We start from the raw sequence: 21,665 nt of genomic DNA on the forward strand, positions 1-21,665 counted from the left end.
TAATATTGAGGCTTTTGATGGCGAAATAGAAGATTGGAGCACATACGTGGAAAGAGTAGGGCCTAGAAATTGAGTTTTGGCGCAGCCAGGGCTTTAGCGCCGGAAGTTAGTGCCGGAGCTAAGTCGCGCTGGTCGGGCCCAAAATTCAATAGTTCTGCGCCCAAACGGCTGCCGGCGCTGCTGAGAGCTGTTTGCGCCTGAAAACTGGCGCTACGCGCTGAATATCGGCGCTATTCCGGCGCTGCGGCGCCCGCTGCGGTGCGGCAGGTTCGGGAAGTGCAGGCCTCCTCCTTCCCTTAAGGAGGAGCTGCCTGCACCCGGCCGCGGCCCGCGAAAATCTTTTTAAAAATGAGCCCGGCACCTCGGACAAGTGCCAGGCTTGCTTCTGTTCCGGGGGGGGGGGGGGGGAAGTCCGGGGAGGGAGCTGCGGCCAGGCGGCCGGCGGGAAAGCGGCCGGCCGCCGCGGTGCCTTTAATGCGCCGGCGCAAAGTCATGTAAGACTCTGTTGCCAGAATCTTAGTTGCGGCTGCCACGGGCGAGGCGGCCGCAACTGAATTTCGGCGCTGGGGCCCGTCAGCATGGCAACCGGGACGCTGCGCACACCGATTACGTCATTGGTGCCGGCGCAGCGCTACCGGTCTACCGCGGCGGAAGGGCCCCAGGCAATTTCGGCGCCGGCGCCAATTGCAGCGCTAGGCCCTCTAGCGCTGCAAAATCGGCGCTAAGGGCACTGAATTTCTAGGCCTAGAGGTTTATTGCACTGCAAATGGAATAACAGATGAAAAAAAAGCTTCAGTACTTCTGAACTTAATGGGCGCGAAGACATACGGGCTGTTACGAAATTTAATCACTCCAGCCAAACCAAAGGACAAGACTTTTAAAGAAATTGTTGATACCCTGCAGGAGCATTTAAACCCAACACCGCTGCTGATAGCGGAACGATTCAAGTTCTTCAAGAGAAATCAACACAAGAATGAAAGTAACGCTGATTACCTAAACGAATTAAGAAAGCTATCAAAGTACTGCCAATTCGGAGCAGGACTATCGGATTATCTTCGAGACAAATTTGTTTGCGGTCTCTTAAGTGAAGGAACACAAAAAAGATTGCTTTCTGAAAAAGATTTAACATTGGACAAAGCTTTCAGTATGGCTGTATCATACGAAGCAGCAGCAAAAGGAGCTGCAGAGATACAACAAGAGACACAGGACTTCGGCACCCATAAAATGACACAGGAGTTCGGAAGATGTTATCGCTGCAGCAGATCCACCCATAACCAGAGGGACTGCTGGTTCAAGGGCAAAGCATGCAGGCAATGTGGTAAGATTGGACACATTGCACGGGTATGCCAATCTGGACAAAATAAATCCACTGACAGAAAACAAAAAATCAATAAAGAAAAGTACAGGAAGGTACAAATGATGACGGACAATAGCTCCGAAGACCAGAATAGCGATAGCGACTCTGGAAACAAGAGACTAAGCTGTCTCAAATTACATAATGTACTTGCCAAAGAGGATTACCAAACCATTTGGGTTACCCTCACAATAGCAGGGTCCCCAGTTAAAATGGAGCTAGATACAGGATCAGCTCTAACCGTAATAAATCGACGAGATTACGAGAGGCTATTTTCACATATACCTCTAAAAGACACATCCATTATCTTAAAAACATATACGGGGCAGAAAGTCTACCCCAAAGGAAAAATAAAGGTGCCTGTGGTATACAACGGCAAAGAAATACAAAAGTTGTATTTATACATTCTACAAGATGGTGGTCCACCGTTGTTGGGACGTGAATGGATAAGGAAGATACGTTTAGACTGGCACTCCATTCAGGCACTGACGGTGACCAGTAAGGAAAAAAACAATGATGACATCATACCTGAATGATTAAAAGACATCTTGGCCAACGCCAAAGAAGTGTTTCAAGAGAAACTAGGAACCTTGAAAGGCATCACCGCCTCAATAAAAGTGGAAGATACAGCAATTCCAAAATTTTTTAAGGCAAGACCGGTGCCATACGCAATACGTCTGGCAGTCGAGGCAGAGCTGAAGAATTTGGAAAAGGCAGGCGTATTATCCAAAATAGATTGGAGCGAATGGGCAACACCCATCGTTCCAGTCATGAAAAAAACATTGAAAAATAACTCTGAGGAACAGAAAAAAATTCGCATCTGTGGGGACTTTAAGGTGACTGTAAACCCGGTCCTTCACACGGTACAGCATCCTCTTCCGAGGATAGAAGATATTTTCGCCTCACTATCCGGAGGGAAACGTTTCACAAAAATTGACTTGGCACAGGCATATCTACAGATGGAGGTTGAGGAGACCTCTAAAAAGTATCTCACAATAAACACACACAAAGGCTTGTACCAGTACAATCGACTGGTTTTTGGAATAGCATCAGCTCCAGCTATCTGGCAAAGAGCTATGGAGCAAGTCCTGCAAGGGATTCCGGGGACTCAATGCTACCTAGACGACATCCTTATAACAGGAGAAAACGACAACGAGCACCTTGCCAATTTGGAGCAGGTGCTCACTAGGCTGAAAGAACGGGGCCTACGAGCAAATCGCCCCAAGTGCGAATTTTTCCAAAATCAGATATCATATTGTGGCCACATAATTAATAAGGAAGGGTTGCATAAGTCACCTGAAAAAATTGAAGCAGTTATAAAAGCCCCAGCACCTGAAAATGTTTCACAATTAAGGTCATTCCTGGGATTAATAAATTACTATCATAAATTTTTACCGAACTTATCCACTATTCTACACCCTCTTAATGACCTTCTACAGACAGGAGTGATTTGGAAATGGAACGAAGACTGTAAACGTGCCTTCCATAAATGTAAAGACTTAATCACATCCGAGAAAATTTTGGCTCATTACAACCCATCACTACCAATCAGACTGGCGTGCGATGCATCCCCTTACGGCATAGGAGCGGTATTGTCCCATAGATTCCCTGATGGCTCGGAACGGCCGATAGCTTTTGCGTCACGCTCATTGAACTCAGCTGAGCGTAACTATGCCCAGATAGACAGGGAAGCACTCAGCCTGGTATGGGGAGTGAAGAAATTCAACCATTACCTACACAGACAAAAATTTACCTTGCTGACTGACCATCAACCCCTCATCTCCATATTCAACCCTAAAAAAAGTGTCCCCATTATGACGGCACAAAGACTACAGAGGTGGTCCCTTTTTCTAGGGGCACACCAATACAACATTGAATACAAAGGGTCAAAACAGCATGGGAATGCTGACGGTTTATCACGCCTACCGTTGCCAACGATAGAAGAGGCACCTACAGTAGACCCAGTAGAGATATTCCACTCTACCATAGTGGAATGTCTACCGGTGACAAATTCTGCCATTGAAAGGGAGACAAGAAATGACCCTACTCTCTCACGGGTCTACGATTTAACAGTGAAGGGATGGCCAGCACATGGCGAACCACTGTTGCCAGCATTCTCGCAAAGAAGAGAACAGCTGTCAGTGTGCCGAGGAACCTTGATGTGTGGATCCAGAGTGGTGATTCCACCCAAACTCCAGGATAAAGTGCTAAAGGAGCTTCACGAGGGGCATCTGGGTGGAGTGAAAATGAAGAATCTAGCTAGGGCGTTTGTATGGTGGCCAGGTATCGATGGAGACATCGAAGACATGACCAAGAGCTGCCTAGGATGCCAGAAGGTCCAAAATGCTCCGCCACAGGCCCCTCTACATCCATGGGAGTGGCCCTCATCTCCCTGGCAAAGGGTGCACATCGACTTTGCTGGTCCATTTATGGACTCAATGTTCTTAATCGCAGTTGATGCACACTCCAAGTGGCCGGAGGCAATAAAGAAGTCCTCCACCACCACGGAAAAAACCATCACAGTATTAAGGACCATATTTGCCAGCAATGGGCTGCCGGAGCAGATATGTTCTGATAATGGACCGCAATTTGTGTCCGAAGAATTCAGAAAGTTCTTAAAGAACAATGGGGTAAAGCACTACACGTCCGCCCCATACCATCCCGCCACCAATGGATTGGCTGAAAGGTTTGTCCAGACCTTCAAGAAGGCCATCAAGGCCATGGGTAATGAAGACATAAAACTTCAGCACAAGGTGGATAACTTCTTATTTGCATATAGGAATGCAACGCATATGGTTACTAACCAAACTCCCGCCATGATGTTCTACAATAGAAACCTAAGATGCCGGCTGGATTTGGTCAAGCCCAACATCCGAAGGGACGTGGAGAACCGGCAGTTTCAGGGCATGAATGAAAGGCCAACTAGGGCCTTCCAGATAGGCCAACCGGTTTTGGCCCGGGACTACCGTACCGAGAAATGGCAGCCTGGAACTATCTGCACACGATTAGGACCACTGATGTATACCGTGGACATCGGAGACAGCATAATAAGGCGCCATGCTGACCAAATCATCAAGTCATCCGAAAAGGGACAACCTACACCACCACTCTATACATCTAACGATGAAGTAGAGATACCCATACCTACCTCCGATCCGGTGATACTGGAGCCCGATGAACCCGACACTGGCCTTCAAGCCGAATCAGCCTTGCCAGAAGAACCTACTACACCACCAGAAACTACTACACCCCCGAGGCGTTATCCGGACCGAGTCAGGAAGCCTCCTGAGAGACTAACTTATAATTAATTAATACAGCAATGTATATTATTTTGCATATAACATGTAATTAATAATTACTTAAAATATGATGTACTAGTTCGCTGGAAGGGGAGGAATTGTGGTGTATGTGCCTTTAAGAGCAATTATGGTGTATGTGCCTTTAAGAGCCCCAGGTGTGCGTAATGCCGGTAATTGCCACTTGGGCTATATAAGCCTGTGTATTGTGTATATCCTTTAGAAACCCCCCCCCCAGACTTGTTTAGTAAATACCTATGAACCAACTCCTGTCTTCAGTGTCTTTATCTACACACGGACACGACAATCCGGGCCTGAGGATTTATCCACTTTTAAAGCTGCTAAACCCCTTAATATTTCCTCTCTCACTATGTTTATTTCATCTAATATTTCACACTCCTTCTCCCCCCGATAGCAATGTCTGCTTCACCCCTCTCCTTTGTGAAAACAAACGCAAATTATTCATTAAGAACCCTACCAACGTCTCCCGACTCCGCACACAGATTACCCTCATGATCTCTAATAGGCCCTACCCTTTCTTTAGTTATCCTCTTACTCTTAATATATTTATAAAACATCTTTGGGTTTTCCTTGATTTTACTTGCCAAGAATTTTTCATGCTCTCTCTTTGCTTTCCTAATATCATTTTTAATTGCACCTCAGCACTTTCTGTACTCCTCAAGATTCTGGAGTATTTAGCCTTTGGTATCTGTCATACGCCTCCCTTTTTTTCTTTATCCTACCCTGTATGTCTCTGGACATCCAGGGGGCTCTAGATTTGTTAGTCTCACCTTTTTTCTTTAAGGGCACATGTTTGGTCTGAACCCTACAGATCTAAGAACATAAGAACATAAGAATTGGAGCAGGAGTAGGCCAATCGGCACCTCGAGCCTGCTCCGCCATTCAACAAGATCATGGCTGATCTGATCCTAACCACCAATCTACTATCACAGAACCATCTCCTGAATCTAACAGAATTAGACACACGAAATAGGAGCAGGATCAGGCTACACAGCCCCTGGGCCCGCTCCGCTACCCACAGGGCCATGACCGATCCGAATCTAGACTCATGTCCAAATCCCTGCCCGCTCCCCGTAACCCTTAATTCCCTTTACTTCTAGGAAACTGTCTATTTCTGTTTTAAATTTATGTAGTGATGTAGCTTCTACAGCTTTTTGGGGCAGCATATCTCCTCCTTGAATGCCTCCCACTGCTCTGACACATCATTCGCTCAGCAAATGATTGCATGTACTTAAGATGTCAAGTCCAAAATCAAGAATGTTTTTTTTTTTCGATTTACACTGAGGCTACTGGGAACACTGGGATGCAACATTAGGAGCCAATCTCCACCTTCAATAGAGGTCCACTTACTGGTGAGGCCTTGCAGCTAGTCAATGGCACCAAGGCTGGAAAATTAGTCAGTGTCAGGGACGCTTCTTTGTGGTAAGCGGAGGTCGTGCCATGCTGAAGGTACGCCCCAACTCTGATAAAGCAGATTGTCTCGGCCCAGGTCTTTCTTTTTCATTTCCCACCATTCACACATAGCACCACCTGACTAAAGGTAGCCCCCACCATTCCCCTGACCTGCAGACTACAGGCAATCAATTTGATCCCCGGCCATATATTCACAAACATGCCACTATCTGGAGCACTATACAATGGTTAATCAATTTGTTCATTAACATCCCATGCTAATAGATCTGCTGATGGAATAAGTAAAACTCACGAATCATGACAAACTCTTAGTGACTCTTTTATAAACTACTAGAGTTTGTTTGATAAATAAACCAGAATATTTGTGCAGTGAGAAGTGGAGCAATTATTCAACTGAATCAGCCAACAGCTATTTAAATATTACATTTCTCCTTACTGACAGACAGAGAAAAATAACTGAAGGTGGAAATTTTTTTTTCATTTTCCCATCCAACAGAAGATGGCAGAAGCCGCCTTTATATATATTCATTTAAGGGATGTGGGTGTCGCTGGCAAGGCCAGCATTTATTGCCCATCCCTAGTTGCACTTGAGAAGGTGGTGGTGAGCCGCCTTCTTGAACCGCTGCAGTCTGTGTGGTGAAAGTACTCCCACAGTGCTGTTAGGTAGAAAGCACAAAAAGCATAGCTACGGAAAGAAAATAATTTTTCATTAATTATTCCTTGGAAACAGTTTAAGTCTGTACGCAGTCTCCATTTATCACATTCCCAGGTAGGGAGCTGCTGTTTTTATTGACAGTGCAATAGTATAAATAGTCGCAATGATTTATTAATGGAATGAATGGCAACTTAAAAAATAATAAACAATTACAGGGCCTTTCCTAACTACATTGACAGTAATGAGATTTGCTTAAGAATATTCTTGACAGGTTTAAAACAGTGACGGGAATAATGCCACTGCTAACTACAGGAAACTTTCGATTAACCGGCCCCTAAATAACCGGAAATGTCGGTTAACCGGCAAAATTCAGGAGTCGGTTTCAGCTAACTTTTATAACTTTTATTACTTGCACAGCAACAAATTGAGGAAGGCAAGGGGTTGGCTGCAGCTGTTGCTAAGCTACAGAGACGCTTGCAACTTGTGGACGTTCTTAAGCAACAGGGTTTGTTGCTTCATACGGAGCTCTAAGCTCCGTATCTTTCACTATAGCGTTCAGTTATCCGGAATTGTTGCTGAACCGGCACCATGTCGGTCCCATCCGTGCCGGATACCAGAAAGTTTCCTGTATGTTGGGAAAACACCACAAGGTAAGAGTTTGCCTTAATCCTAATTTATAAATACAATGGGCCTGAATTTGTGATCGGAGGCTTCCCGTGGGAGGATGCCTCTGAACCGCAGTGAAACTACGCACCTAACTGATGGTCCTGAATACACGGAGACTCGCACTCCTGGGTCTCTACGCGTAGGATCTGTGTAGAGGCCCACGTATCCTAGGGGCGCACGCGGTTCACAAGCGTCCCTGGGATCACGTGGGCCAGCCCAACCAATCAGAAAGGGGGATTCCCATTATGCGTATGGAGATTCCATTTACATACAGGATCCCCGTAAGCAGGAATAGGAATCACCCAAAAAATACATTTTAACAACACTGAAATTTAAAAAAATCATTACATGTTTTAAAATTAATTAAAATACAATTTAATTAAACAGTTAAAAAAAATTTTTTTTTTGAAAAAGATATTTAAACATTTTTCAAGGGGCCAAAAGTAACACAAGCTTATTTTACAGGTTTTTGAATGTTAAAATGACTTTTTAAAATGTATTTTAATATTTATTTCAACCATTACACTGGTAAAAGAGGGCCTCACGCCTGCTTTCACCAGGCGTAAGAGTTTCAAGGGCATTCGCTGGGCAGTAGTTGGGCAAATAACCCAATCCTGCGCCAGCTAACGTCCATTTCCCGGGGCTGCGGAGGACCTGTCAAGAAGATTCTTGACAGATCGCAAGTTCCAGGTTTTCGCGCCAGCTTGTCAGTTGCTGGTTAATTGCATTGATTTGAAGATACGAAAATGACGAGCAGGAAAAGACGAGCTGGTCCAACAAGGCCACCCCACATCACGATGGCTCAACAACAACTACTTGTATTTATATAGCGTCTTTAAAATAGTAAAACGTCCCACGGCGTGTTATAAGACAAAAAACTTGACACCAAGCCACATAAGAAATTAGGGCAGGTGACCAAAAGCTTGGTCAAAGAGATAGGTTTTAAGGAGCGTCTTAAAAGAGGAAAGAGAGGTAGCGAGGCGGAGAGGTTTAGGCAGGGAATTCCAGAGCTTAGGGCCCAGGCAACAGAAGGCACGGCCACCAATGGTTGAGCATGTGATGAAATATTCCATTCATCACTCATCAGTATTTCTCTGCCTGTGACTGTGGTTGGTTTCAGTTTCATTTCCATTGTATTGTACTGTGTGTAGGGCTCCGCCCATACCTGGCTCCTATGTAAGCTGGCCCAGCCTGCAGCACATCCAGTACGGCAGACCTCTGGATGGAAGATACATTCTCCTCTGTGTGTTACCTTCTAAGTCAATAAAAGCCTTGTTTTGTTTCGCTAACATCGAGTCTCGGATTTATTGAGGCACATCAATTTTATTGACTTAATTTTCAACACAATGGATCAACTCTTGAAACCCGAACGTTTGGATTAGGACCAGCATGCTTCGGACGCATCGGCACGCTTCGGACACTGGTTTATGTGTATGGAATTCTTCCTGGACAATTCCGCAGCCGTCAAAGACGCTACGGACGCTGCGAGTATGAAACTCGGAATTCTGCGGAATTGGGTAAGCCACCGGGTTTACCCCCTCATCCAAGACGCCGACACGTGCCCGGCCGCCTGCGACATCTTAAAGGCGCATTACCAGCAGCCTACGAATGAGGTGTATGCTAGGCATCTGCTCGCTACTCGCGCACAGCGACCTGGGGAATCGGTGGAGGAGTTCCTAGGCACCCTGAAAACGCTTGGCAAAGACTGCAAGTGTCAAGATGTAAAAGCCGCAGTGTACACTGACGAGCTTGTTCGCGATGCCTTTATCACAGGCCTCAGCTCCACTTACATCCGGCAGAGACTGCTGGAAAAAACAGGATTGGACCTGAAACAGGCTGCGGACACAGCACGATCCCTGGATGTGGCCCAGAGAAACTCGGACGCCTGCTCTTCAGCCCGCGCCGTCCACGCCACCACGTGTGCACCAAGGGCGCCGCCATCTTGGAAGGCATCTTCCCCACCCGGCAGCCCGACACCGTCGGGGCCCCGCTCTCCCCCCAGAAGCCCTACGACAGCCGCGACGCGTCGGGGACTCAACTGCTACTTCTGCGGGCAGCCGAAGCACACCAGAAACCTGTGCCCGGCGAAAGGCACCACCTGCTTTAAGTGCAGTAAGAAGGGGCACCTCGGGAAGGTGTGCAGAGGGAACCCCGCCGGAAAACCCGCCACCGCCGCGTGTGCGCCGTGGGAGCGGCCATCTTGGACGCAATCTTGCCCGACCTCGTGGGGTCCGCCATCTTGTGAGCAGACAGCGTGGACGCCATCTTGTCTCGATCAGGGCCCTACAGTGGCATCGGTCACAGTGGACCAGACCAGGCTGCACCCGCTATCCAAATCAATGGTGGACATCGAGGTAAACGGGTGCAGGGTTAAATGTTTAATTGACAGTGGAAGCACGGAGAGTTTTATCCACCCTGAACTGGTACAACAACTCTCCCTAAAGGTGGTCCCTACTCGGGGTACCATCTCTATGGCTGATAAAACCCAGACATCGACCATTATGGGTTACTGCACGGTACAATTGTCCGTTAACGGAACTGTATACGATCATTTTAAAGTATTAATCATGAAGAATCTATGTGCGAGCGTGATCTTGGGCCTGGATTTCCAGTGCTACCACCAAAGCATCATGCTCAATTACGGTGGGTCCCAGCCGCCCTTCACAGTGTGCGGTCTGGCTACCCTGAAGGTAAAGCCGCCTTCGCTATTCGCGAACCTTACCCCTAACTGCCGGCCAATAGCGACCAAAAGCAGGAGGTACAGCTGGGAGGACAGGCGGTTTATCGCGACCGAGGTAGACAGGCTCCTGAAAGAGCGCATTATTGAACGCAGCAATAGCCCATGGCGCGCCCAAGTGGTGGTGGTAAGGGGTAGCGAGAAGAAACGGATGGTGATCGACTATAGCCAAACGATCAACAGGTACACCCAACTAGACGCCTACCCGCTACCCCGCATATCAGAAATGGTGAACCAAATCGCCCAATACCGGGTGTTCTCCACCATCGACCTCAAGTCAGCGTACCACCAGCTCCCTATCAGACCAGAGGACTGCCCGTACACCGCCTTTGAGGCGAACGGACGCCTCTACCAATTCCTCAGAGTCCCCTTTGGGGTGACGAATGGGGTCTCGGTCTTCCAGAGGGAGATGGACCGCATGGTCGATGACCACCACTTGCAGGCAACCTTCCCCTACCTCGACAACGTCACCATCTGCGGTCACAACCAGCAGGATCACGACTCGAACCTCAAGAGGTTCCTGAAAACCGCACAAAAACTCAACCTCACCTACAACGAGGACAAGTGCGTTTACAACACCACGCGCCTCTGCATACTAGGCAACGTGGTGGAGAATGGGGAAATCGGACCAGACCCCGACCGATTGCGCCCCCTACGGGAGCTGCCCCTGCCCAACACTCCCAAAGCCCTGAAAAGGTGCCTGGGGTTATTTTCTTATTATTCCCAATGGGTCCCCAACTACTCCGACAAAGCCCGCCCCCTCTTGAAAGCATCCTCTTTTCCGCTCTCTGCTGAGGCCCACGCCGCCTTCAAAAGCATTAAGCAGGATATTGAGTGGGCCACGCGACAGGCAGTGGACGAGAACACTCCATTTCAAGTGGAAAGTGATGCGTCTGACTTTGCCTTGGCGGCCACCCTCAACCAGGCGGGGCGGCCCGTAGCTTTCTTCTCGAGGACCCTCCAAGGGCCCGAGGTCAGACACTCCTCCGTGGAAAAGGAGGCCCAAGCCATCGTGGAGGCAGTGCGCCACTGGCGCCACTACCTAGCCGGCAAACGCTTCACCCTACTTACCGACCAGCGGTCGGTAGCGTTTATGTTCAATAATAAACAGAGGGGGAAGATCAAAAATGATAAGATTCTTAGGTGGCGGATCGAGCTCTCCACCTTCGAGTACGACATCATTTACCGGCCAGGGGCCCTTAACGAATCCCCTGACGCCCTCTCACGAGGGATGTGTGCCAGCGCCACCGGGGATCGGCTACAGACCCTCCACAACGACCTCTGCCACCCAGGGGTCACGCGGCTGTTCCACTTCATAAAGTCCCACAACTTACCCTACTCGATTGAGGAAGTTCGGTCTCTGACCAGGAACTGCCGCACTTGCGCTGAGTGCAAGCCTCGGTTCTACCGCCCAGATAGAGCCCACTTAATCAAAGCTACACGGCCCTTTGAGCGGCTCAGCTTAGATTTCAAGGGCCCCCTCCCATCCGTCGACCGCAATGTTTACTTCCTGAACATTGTGGACGAATACTCTCGTTTCCCATTCGCCTTCCCCTGCCCAGACATGACCAGCGCCACGGTCATTAAATGCCTCAACAGCCTGTTCTGCCTGTTCGGTATGCCGAGCTACATCCATACGGATAGGGGGGCGTCCTTCATGAGTGAAGAGCTACGCCAGTACATGCTGTCCAGGGGGATCGCCACGGGCCGTACCACCAGCTACAACCCCCGGGGTAACGGTCAAGTGGAGCGAGAGAACGGGACAGTATGGAAAGCAGTCACTCTAGCTCTAAGGACCAAGGGCCTCCCTATCTCCCGCTGGCAGGAAGTCCTCCCAGATGTGCTCCATTCGATACGGTCGCTATTGTGTACTGCCACTAATGCCACGCCCCATGAACGAATGTTTGTCTTTCCCCGGAAATCCACCTCAGGCGTATCCATGCCGTCATGGCTCTCCACCCCAGGTCCGGTATTCATGCGAAGGCATGTGAGGGGCCACAAGACGGACCCTCTCGTGGAGTCAGTGCACCTACTCCACGCCAACCCCCAATATGCATATGTCTGGCACGCCGACGGAAGGGAGGACACCATGTCCATAAAAGATGTCGCCCCAGCCGGTAACGACAACAACCACGACAACAGCAGCAACAACAACCACAGCAACTCTTACCCACCCACTACTCTTTCATCACCCCCGGAAGAACATCGACCAACGTTACCCCCACCAACTACCCCTTCAACAACCCTGGCGGCACCCCCGGCAGAGACCCAGGAGGCCACCGGGGACACCCAGCCGACACCCGCGGCACCACAACAGCCACGTCGGTCGCAGAGGACTATCAAACCCCCGAACAGACTAAATCTATAGAAGGGGTGAATGTGATGAAATATTCCATTCATCACTCATCAGTATTTCTCTGCCTGTGACTGTGGTTGGTTTCAGTTTCATTTCCATTGTATTGTACTGTGTGTAGGGCTCCGCCCATACCTGGCTCCTATGTAAGCTGGCCCAGCCTGCAGCACATCCAGTACGGCAGACCTCTGGATGGGAGATACATTCTCCTCTGTGTGTTACCTTCTAAGTCAATAAAAGCCTTGTTTTGTTTCGCTAACATCGAGTCTCGGATTTATTGAGGCACATCAGAGCAATTATAATCAAGGATTCTCAAGAGGGCAAAACTTGAGGAGCGCAGATATCTCAGGGGGTTGTGGGGCTGGAGGAGATTACAGAGATAGGGAGGGGCGAGGCCATGGAGGGATTTGAAAACAAGGATGAGAATTTTGAAATCAGGGCGCTGCTTAACCGGGAGCCAATGTAGGTCAGCGAGCACAGGGGTGATGGGCGAACGGGACTTGGTGCGAGTTAGGACACGGGCAGCCGAGTTTTGGATGACCTCAATTTATGTAGGGTAGAATGTGGGAGGGCAGCCAGGAGTGCATTGGAATAGTCAAGTGTAGAGGTAACAAAGGCATGGATCAGGGTTTCAGCAACAGATGGGCTGAGGCAGGGGAGGAGACGGGCTATGTTACGGAGGTGGAAATAGGCGGTCTTAGTTATGCCATGGACCATCATGGCCAAACACTCCTCACTTCCCATCTGCCCTCTCCCCTCACACCCACCCCCGCAGCCATGTAACCTCCTGGGAGAGGCAAAAAAAAAAATAATAAAACAGGGCCAACAAACCACACTATCAACCCTGGTTTGTGGAGTAACTTTAAAAATAGAACAATTACTGCTAAGGTATGGCAGCAATTTCAATTCATTCTTTTACATACATAAGTAAAATACTGCGGATGCTGGAAATCTGAAATAAAAACAGAAAATGCTGGAAACACTCAGCAGGTCAGGCAGCGTTTGTGGAGAGAGAAACAGAGTTGATTTTCCCTGCGGAGGTGGGATGGCGGTGGGAGAGCTGTTTGGCCGTGTCCACTGCAACCACTCTGTGAAAATGATTTTCCGTAGATTGGCCTTGTTAAGGCCGCCCTGTGAGGTTCCCGGCCAATTAACAGGAAGCGGGTCTCATGATGTCATTTGATGACGCGCCATCAGCTGGTTTCCTTAAAGGGACCACGGCCACATTGATTTTGACAGTTGTGCTGTCAGTGTTCTACAGCATTGAGGTGCTGCACACACTGACAAGCACTGCACAAAGGTGCACGGCGGCACCCAGGCTCATGTATGACTCCCTCCATGTGCTGATGGAGGGAGTCACAGCTCGTAGGGAGGTTCTCTTCCTTTCCCATGGGCGGAAGAGACCTCACCAGGAGATCAACGCAGCCTGGTTGCACATTTCACAGGAGGGCACCAGCAGGGATGTCGTCAGGAGGACCAGGTTGCAGTGGCGCAAACCTTTCAATGATCTCAGTAGATTACAAAACATTACTGCAAAGCCACACTCAAACACACCCTGCTGTGCCACTCATCACATCCCCATCACTCTGTCTTCCCTACCCTACTCCTGCACATCCTTACTCACACCAACTTACCTTGTACCACAGCCCATCCCTCTCTATCTACATTATCACTTCCCCATCCCACGAGCCACCATGCACACTCCTCCTCATCCTACTGCAAGTGTACCAACTAACAACACACAAGGGTAGGCGCTTGAGAGGTTTAGCCAATGTTTATGTGAACTTTCTTGTAATTTGTTGTCATACATTGAAATCTATGGGGGCAATTTTCCCACTGGAGGCGGGTTGAAGGCGGGTTTCCGTTTGGGTGGGTTCCAAACCCGCCTCAACTGATTGGTTTGAAAAAATGGCGATTTTCCCCTGATTGGCCAGTTGATTTCAGAGGTGTGGGTTGCCCTTGGTCGATTAGTGTTTTGGGACTGAAACTCGCCTCTGCTGACATCACTTTTCCAGTCTGATTTTATGGCTTCTTGCTCCCTTGGCTCATTCCACTGGATTTCTGTCAATGCTGCACCACCTGCAACATATTTTGAGAAATCGCACCAACGCTCTTCTCGATCTTCCTGGCTGCCATGCTCCATCTCACCCTCAGTAAGCTCCCCGCTGGAGTGGAGCTAATCTACAGAACAAACGGGAAACTGTTCAACCTCCGTCGCCTCCAGTCCAGATCCAAGGTCGTCCCACCCTCTGCCATCGAATTACAGTAAGCAGACGACGCTTGCGTCTGCGCACACTCTGAGGCTGAACTCCAAACCATCGTCAACACCTTCACCGAAGCGTACGAGAGCATGGGCCTTACACTAAACATCCATAAGACATAGGTCCTCTACCAACCTGCCCCCGCTACACAGTACTGCTCCCCGATTATCAAAATCCATGACGAGGCCTTGGACAACGTGGTCCACCTTCCATACCTCGGGAGCCTACTGTCAACAAGGGCAGGCATTGATGACGAAGTCCAACACTGCCTTCAGTGTGCCAGTGCAGCCTTCGGTCGCCTGAGGAAGAGAGTGCTTGAAGACCAGGACCTCAAACCCAGCACCAAGCTCATGGTCTACAGAGCAGTAGTGATACCCGCCCTCCTGTATGCTTCAGAGACATGGACCATGTACAGCAGGCACCTCAAATCACTGGAGAGGTATCACCAACGCTGCCTCCGCAAGATCCTGCAAATCCATTGGCAGGGTAGGCGCACCAACGTCAGTGTTCTCACTCAGGCCAACATCCCCAGCATCGAAGCTTTGACCACGCTCAATCAGCTCCGATGGATGGGCCACATCGTTCGCATGCCCGATATGAGACTCCCAAAACAAGCACTCTACTCAGAGCTCCGCAAGAGAGCCCCAGGAGGGCAAAGGAAACACTTCAAGGACACCCTCAAAGCCTCCTTGAAAAAGTGCAACATCCCCACCAACACCTAGGAATCCCTGACCCAAGACCGCACAAAGTAGAGGAGAAGCATCCAGGAAGGCACCGAACACCTCGAGTCTCTTTGCCGGGAGCAAGCGGAAGCCAAGCGCAAACAGCGGAAGGAGCGCACGTCAACCCAAGTACCCCACCCACCCGCCCCTTCAACCACCGTCTGCCCCACCTGTGTCAGAGACTGTAGGCCCCACATTGGGCTCATCAGTCACCTGAGAACTCATTTTTGTGTGGAAGCAAGTCATACTCAGTTCCGAGGGACTGTCTAAGAAGAAGAAGAAGAAGGTCTGCTATGCACTGCACAACATGGCAGAGCGTCGTGGCTTGCAGCTTCCAGATGAGCAAGTGGCTCAGTTCCAGGCCTCCTCAGAAAGCAGCACCGACAAAATTGCACAGAGGCGGGTTGGAGGCTGGGCGGGCTTAACAAGGTCAATCAAGGGAAAATAGCATGGGTTGGCCAGAAGTTGATGGAGGTGGGACTGAAACCTGACAAGTGGGAGTCCCACCTCCAAAATCTCCCCAATGTCAAAATCACCCCCTATATGTCTAACAAATGCAGTAACCAACAGTTTCTGAGCTCTGAAACTGAATAGCTGCAAAATGGTATCCTTTATACCACTTCTGCAGCTGTCAGTTTATCAGATAAATCCAAGCAGACTCAACTCACAACAGGGTGAGCTGGCGTGTTCCCCGAGAAGCGGCTACCCCGTGGGGGAGCACAGAAAATTACAAGGTTGGCTCAAAATAGCATTAAATTGGCTATTAACAAGCTTTTTAATGATCTGAATTGTTTCCCCTGCCGCTTGGTGTCGGGTCAGTTCTGCGCAGACAGGCCTGACACCTGGGAGACTTGCGCGGAGGCGGGTTGACAGTGGGTTCCCTACCCGCTGTCAATCTTTGCTATTTTGACAGCAGACCCGCCTCCAAACCCACACTTTGAGCGCTGGCAAAATCCAACCTGTTGGTCGATGACCTTTCGTCAGAACTGGAAAAAGTTGGAGATGTAACAGGTTTTAAGCAAGTGTAGGGGCAGGGAAAGGGGGGAGGGGAGGAAAGAACAAAAGGGAAGGTCTGTGATTGGGTGGATGGTAGGAGTGATTAAATGACAAAAGGGATGATTGTACAAAGCAAAAGGAGATGGTAGTGGTTTAACCCTGAAATGTTAACTCTGTTCCATTCTTTTAGGTAAGCATGCTACAGTGTTGAAAAGGCTGGTTAAGTTTTCAATAGTGTTGGTTAAGAACATAAGAACATAAGAAATAGGAGCAGGAGTAGGCCATTAGACCCCTTGAGCATGATCCACCATTAAATAAGATCATGGCTGAACTTCAACCTCAACTCCACTTTCCTGCCTGATCGCTATATCCCTTGATTCCCCTTGAGCACAAAAATCTACCTATCTCAGCCTTGGTTACAACAGTGACTACATTCCAAATGTACTTCATTGGCTGTAAAGCGCTTTGCGACATCTGGTGGGCGTGAAAGGCACTATATACTGTAAATGCAAATCTTTCTTTCTTTTTTGACTATACTCATTGATTCAGCGTCCACAGCCCTTTGAGGCAGATCATTCCGAAGATTCACAACCCTCTGAGTGAAGAAATTCCTCATCTCAGCCTTAAAATGCCGGACCCTTATCCTGAGACTATGCCCCTTAGTTCTAGACACTCCAGCCAGGGGAAACAAGCTCTCAGCATCTACCCTGTCAATCCCCTTCAGAATCTTGTATGTTTCAATGAAATCACCTCTCATTCTTCTGAACTCCAGAGAGTAGAGGCCCAATCTACTCAATCTCTCCTCATAGGACAGCCCTCTTATCCCAGGGATCAATCTGGTGAACTTCCGTTGCACCGCCTCTAAGGCAAGTACATCCTTGTCAAGCTGGTCAATACTGACCTCGGGAGATTGATGGTGAGGGACGATCAACGATGGTGGTGCCAGTGAAGGCCAGCGCAAGGTTTCTTGGACCTTTACTTGATGGAGATTGTCATTGCCTGGCTTGAAAGCCCACATCCCACTTTCCCGGCCTCTCAGAAGTTTGGTGGAACTTCAGAGCCTGCTACACCAAGGTGGAAGGCAAAACCCCTCTATTTTTCTCTCTCAGTGTACCAGCTTCTAAAGTCGGTTCTGTGGCTCACTTTGTGGGTCCAGTTGTGGATTGTGACCTGGCACTCCTGAAGCGGAAATTTGTAGAGTGACTCCCCTAGTGACGTTCAGTCAGCAAGTTTCGGTGCGGGGGCCCCAACATACCCCTCAGGGCATGACCACCTGTGCTATCATTTTTAACAAGGCATGTGATCCCTTTAAATTCACTCACTAAGATGCCATCACGTTTGCCCAGCAGCAGTTTGACACTCGAGGTATTGGCATTGTCACTGTGTGTTCAACCATCTCATGCACTATAGCACCAGATGCTCCTTTTCTCTTGTTGTAGAATTCTCCCAAGATACAGTGACTGCCGCTAGAACACGCATCAGCATCTGTCATCACTCCTGAGTGCACAGGCACCAGCTCAGATATATACATAGGATAGAATCACAGAATCATACAGCACAGAAGGAGGCCATTCGGCCCATCATAACAATCTGTGCCAGCTCTTCGAAAGAGCCATCCAATTAGTCCCACACCCCATAGCCTTGCAAATCGTCTCCTTTTCAAGTATTTATCCAATTCCCTCTTGAAAGTTACTATTGAATCTGCATCCGCCGCCCTTTCGGGCAGTGCGTTCCAGATCACAACCACTCCATCATGCAGGAATCAGACAGAGAGGGTCAGGAGGGAACACCTGATGAAACAAATGAGGAGGAGCAAGAGGACGTGGCTATTTTTTTCTGGACTCCCCCTACCAGAGGAAAGAGCTTCTCCCTATCTACCCCATCAAAACTTTTAATCATCTTAAACACCTCAGTTAGATCACCTTCTTAATCTTCACTACTCAAGGGAATACAAGCCTCGTCTGTGCAACCTGTCCTCATGATTGAACCCTTTTAGCCCCGGTATCATTCTGGTGAATCTGCCCTGCACCCCCTCCAAGGCCACTATACCCTTCCTGAGGTGCGGGGCCACTGAAGAGGCGGCTCTTGGCAGAGGGAAGCAGCGTTGGGGGGCCAAAGCGCTGACAGAAGTTGTACGACCATCTTATGACTCAGCGGGCTGCCATCATACTTACTCCTCCCACTGAGGTTGCACTTAAAAAGGAGCGCGGCGTTAGGTAGTAAAACACTGCACACCGTGCGCTGTAATCAAGAGGAAGCGCCGGGGAAGCAACCAGTAAGAGCAAAGGCAGAAAACAGTAGCTGGAAAGTCATGTGGAGATTTATTTTCAAAAGGGATGTGTGAAAGTAAAAGCTGGTGGGTTGATCGGCAATAGAGGCCGTGCTGATTAAAAAAAAAAGGTTTGCATTTATATAGCGCCTTTCATGATGTCAGGACGCCCCCAAAGTGCTTTACAGTCAATGAAGTACTTTTTGAACTGTAGTAATGTAGGAAATGCGGCAGCCAATTTGCACACAGCAAGCTCCCACAAACCGCAGCGTGATACATGATCAGATAATCTGTTTTTTTAGTGATGTTGATTGAGAGATAAATATTGCTCTTCTTCGAAGTAGTGCCATATTTACATCCACCTGAGAGAGCAGACGGGGCCTCGGTTTAACATCACATCCAAAAGACGGCACCTCCGACAGTGCAGCACTCCCTCAGCACTGCACTGGGAGTGTCAGGCTAGATCTTTATGCTCAAGTCTCTGGGGTGGGACTATGAACCCACAATCTTTCTGACTCAGAGGCGAGAGTGCTACCCACTGAAACACGACTGACTTGCAGTTACTGGGTAGGGCTTGTTGTTCATGGCCATGCCATGATTGAATAAAGAAAAACTGCAAAGGCTGGAAATCTGAAACCAAAAGAGAAAATGCTGGAAGTACACATTAGGTCAGTCAATGCCTGCAAAGGGCGAACCTCACTCCCTAGGAACAACTAACAGAAATCCCGGTCTGTGCGCCACATGATTTTCCCACATTTAAGTTAACGTTCGGCAAATCATGTGCCGCCCACGCGTTTGAATTTCCTGGTGAGTGAGGCCCCCCTCCGCCGGCAGGAGCACAGGGTTGGAAAGTCATTCCTTCTAATTACTGAATTGAATATCAGTGGCACGCTGTGACTGCAGTACGTGCGATCTACAGGGCGCACGGCAGCAAGTCACAAAGGTGAATTTGACAGCACCAATGTTGCCTTTAAGCTGCGTGGCTGTGCAGCTCTCTGCAGCTCCCGCGCAGCCAGCTCACTAGCTTTTAAATCGGAAAACCCGCAAAGGCGCGATATTTTCAATGGGCCGCGCAGCCCCTTAAAGGGGCCGCACACACCCCCAAAAAAAAATTACGGGGAACACTGGACAGCATCTCGCTCCCCTGCAATCTTTAGCACTGAGCAGGACAAGAGCAGCAATGTTTTGGGACTGCATCACCACCAACTTCCCCTCCAAGTCGCATCCCATCCATACAACGCCATTATGGGAGCACCATCATCACAAGGCCTATAGTAGTTCGAGAAGAAGGCCCGCCTTCACCACCTTCTCAAGGCAACTAGGCATGGGTGTGAACGTGGCCTTGCCAGTGACACCCACAACCCGAGAACAAATTTAAAAAAAATACAATGCCACAACCAAAGCAAAGAAAAACATTCACTTCCTTACCTATAATCTTGCCCAGAATCAGAGATTTAACGGCGTTGAACTCCAGATCTGTAACTGAGGGGAGACTGTACTTCGCGGTAGCAAATTGGTCAATCTGTAAATAAAGGGTAGAAATACGAACTGTCACATCATATTCCTGTGGTACGCTCTCAGCTTATCCTGCATTATTTAGCATTGATTAGTGTATGTATTAAGACAGTAATTTTTGGAGGAGCGATTCTTTTTGCACTGTCGTGAATACTGTTTTTTTCATTTTAAACATAAGAACATAAGAAATAAGAGCAGGAGTAGGCATTCCAGGTCATAACAACTCGCTATGTTAACAAAATTTCTCCTCATCTACTCACAGGCTCTTTTGCCAATTACCTTAAATCTGTGTCCTCTGGTTATAAGAACATAAGAACATAAGAAATAGGAGCAGGAGTAGGCCATACGGCCCCTCGAGCCTGCCCCGCCATTCAATAAGATCAGGGCTGATCATCGACCTCAACTTCACTTTCCCGCCCAATCTCCATATCCCTTGATTCCCATAGAGTCCAAAAATCTATCGATCTCAGCCTTGAATTTACTCAAAGACTCAGCATTCACAGCCCTCTGGGGCAGAGAATTCCAAAGATTCACAACCCTCTGAGTGAAGAAATTCCTCCTCATCTCAGTCTTAAATGGCCTATCCCTTATTCTGAGACTACGCCCCCTAGTTCTAGACACTCCAGCCTGGAGAAACAACCTCTCAGCATCTACCCTGTCAATCCCCTTCAGCATCTTGTATGTTTCAATGAGATCACCTCTCATTCTTCTAAACTCCGGAGAGTATCGGCCCATTCTACACAATCTCTCTTCATAGGACAGCCCTCTCATCCCAGGAATCAGTCTAGTGAACCTTCGTTGCACCGCCTCCAAGGCAAGTATATCCTTCCTTAGATAAGGAGACCAAAACTGTGCACAGTACTCCAGGTGTGGTCTCACCAAAGCCCTGTACAATTGTAACGAGACTTCCTTAATCTTGTACTCCAACCCTCTTGCAATAAAGGCCAACATGCCAGTTGTCTTCCTTATTGCTTGCTGTACCTGCACGCTAGCTGTCTGTGTTTCTTGCACGAGGACACCCAAATCTCTCTGAACACCAACATTTGAAAGTTTCTTAAAGCAAGACTTCAATTCATCCATCTCTCTCTCTCACTCTCTCTCTCTCTGAGTTTTATAAACTGTAGCTGCAAAGACAAAAGCACAACGCAGCAGTAAATCTGTAATAATACCAGATCATCTATGGTAATTGGAATGGCATTGGAAAACATTTCTAGAGCTGAGCCATTCAGGTCTGGGAACAGTCTGGTTTGTACTGATTTCAGGCAGGGTGCCATAAGCAGGAATACAGTTAGTCTCAGTTAGGTGTCAATTGTGGCTGAGTGGGTGGCACTCTCGCCTCTGATTCAAAGGGCGCGATCTTGCCAGCCCTGGGGAGGTGGGTTTGGAGGCGGGACTGCCGGGAAAATG

At 48.7% G+C, this 21,665-nt stretch overlaps 1 protein-coding gene across 1 annotated transcript in view; it reads right to left on the bottom strand.

Moving 5' to 3' along the window:
• LOC147120680 (contactin-associated protein-like 5) overlaps window positions 1-21,665 on the bottom strand; it is a 467,625-nt gene that overhangs the window by 177,853 nt on the left and 268,107 nt on the right. Inside the window, exon 7 of the mRNA XM_085984243.1 lies at window positions 20,172-20,265. Within this exon, the coding sequence (XP_085840369.1) occupies window positions 20,172-20,265 (94 nt within the window). The remainder of the gene's footprint in view (window positions 1-20,171; window positions 20,266-21,665) is intronic.

Source organism: Somniosus microcephalus, chromosome 4 (assembly GCF_052327205.1).
Source record: "Somniosus microcephalus isolate GS21.2 chromosome 4, FLI_Smic_1.0, whole genome shotgun sequence".
In the NCBI taxonomy this organism is placed as follows: Eukaryota; Metazoa; Chordata; class Chondrichthyes; order Squaliformes; family Somniosidae; genus Somniosus; species Somniosus microcephalus.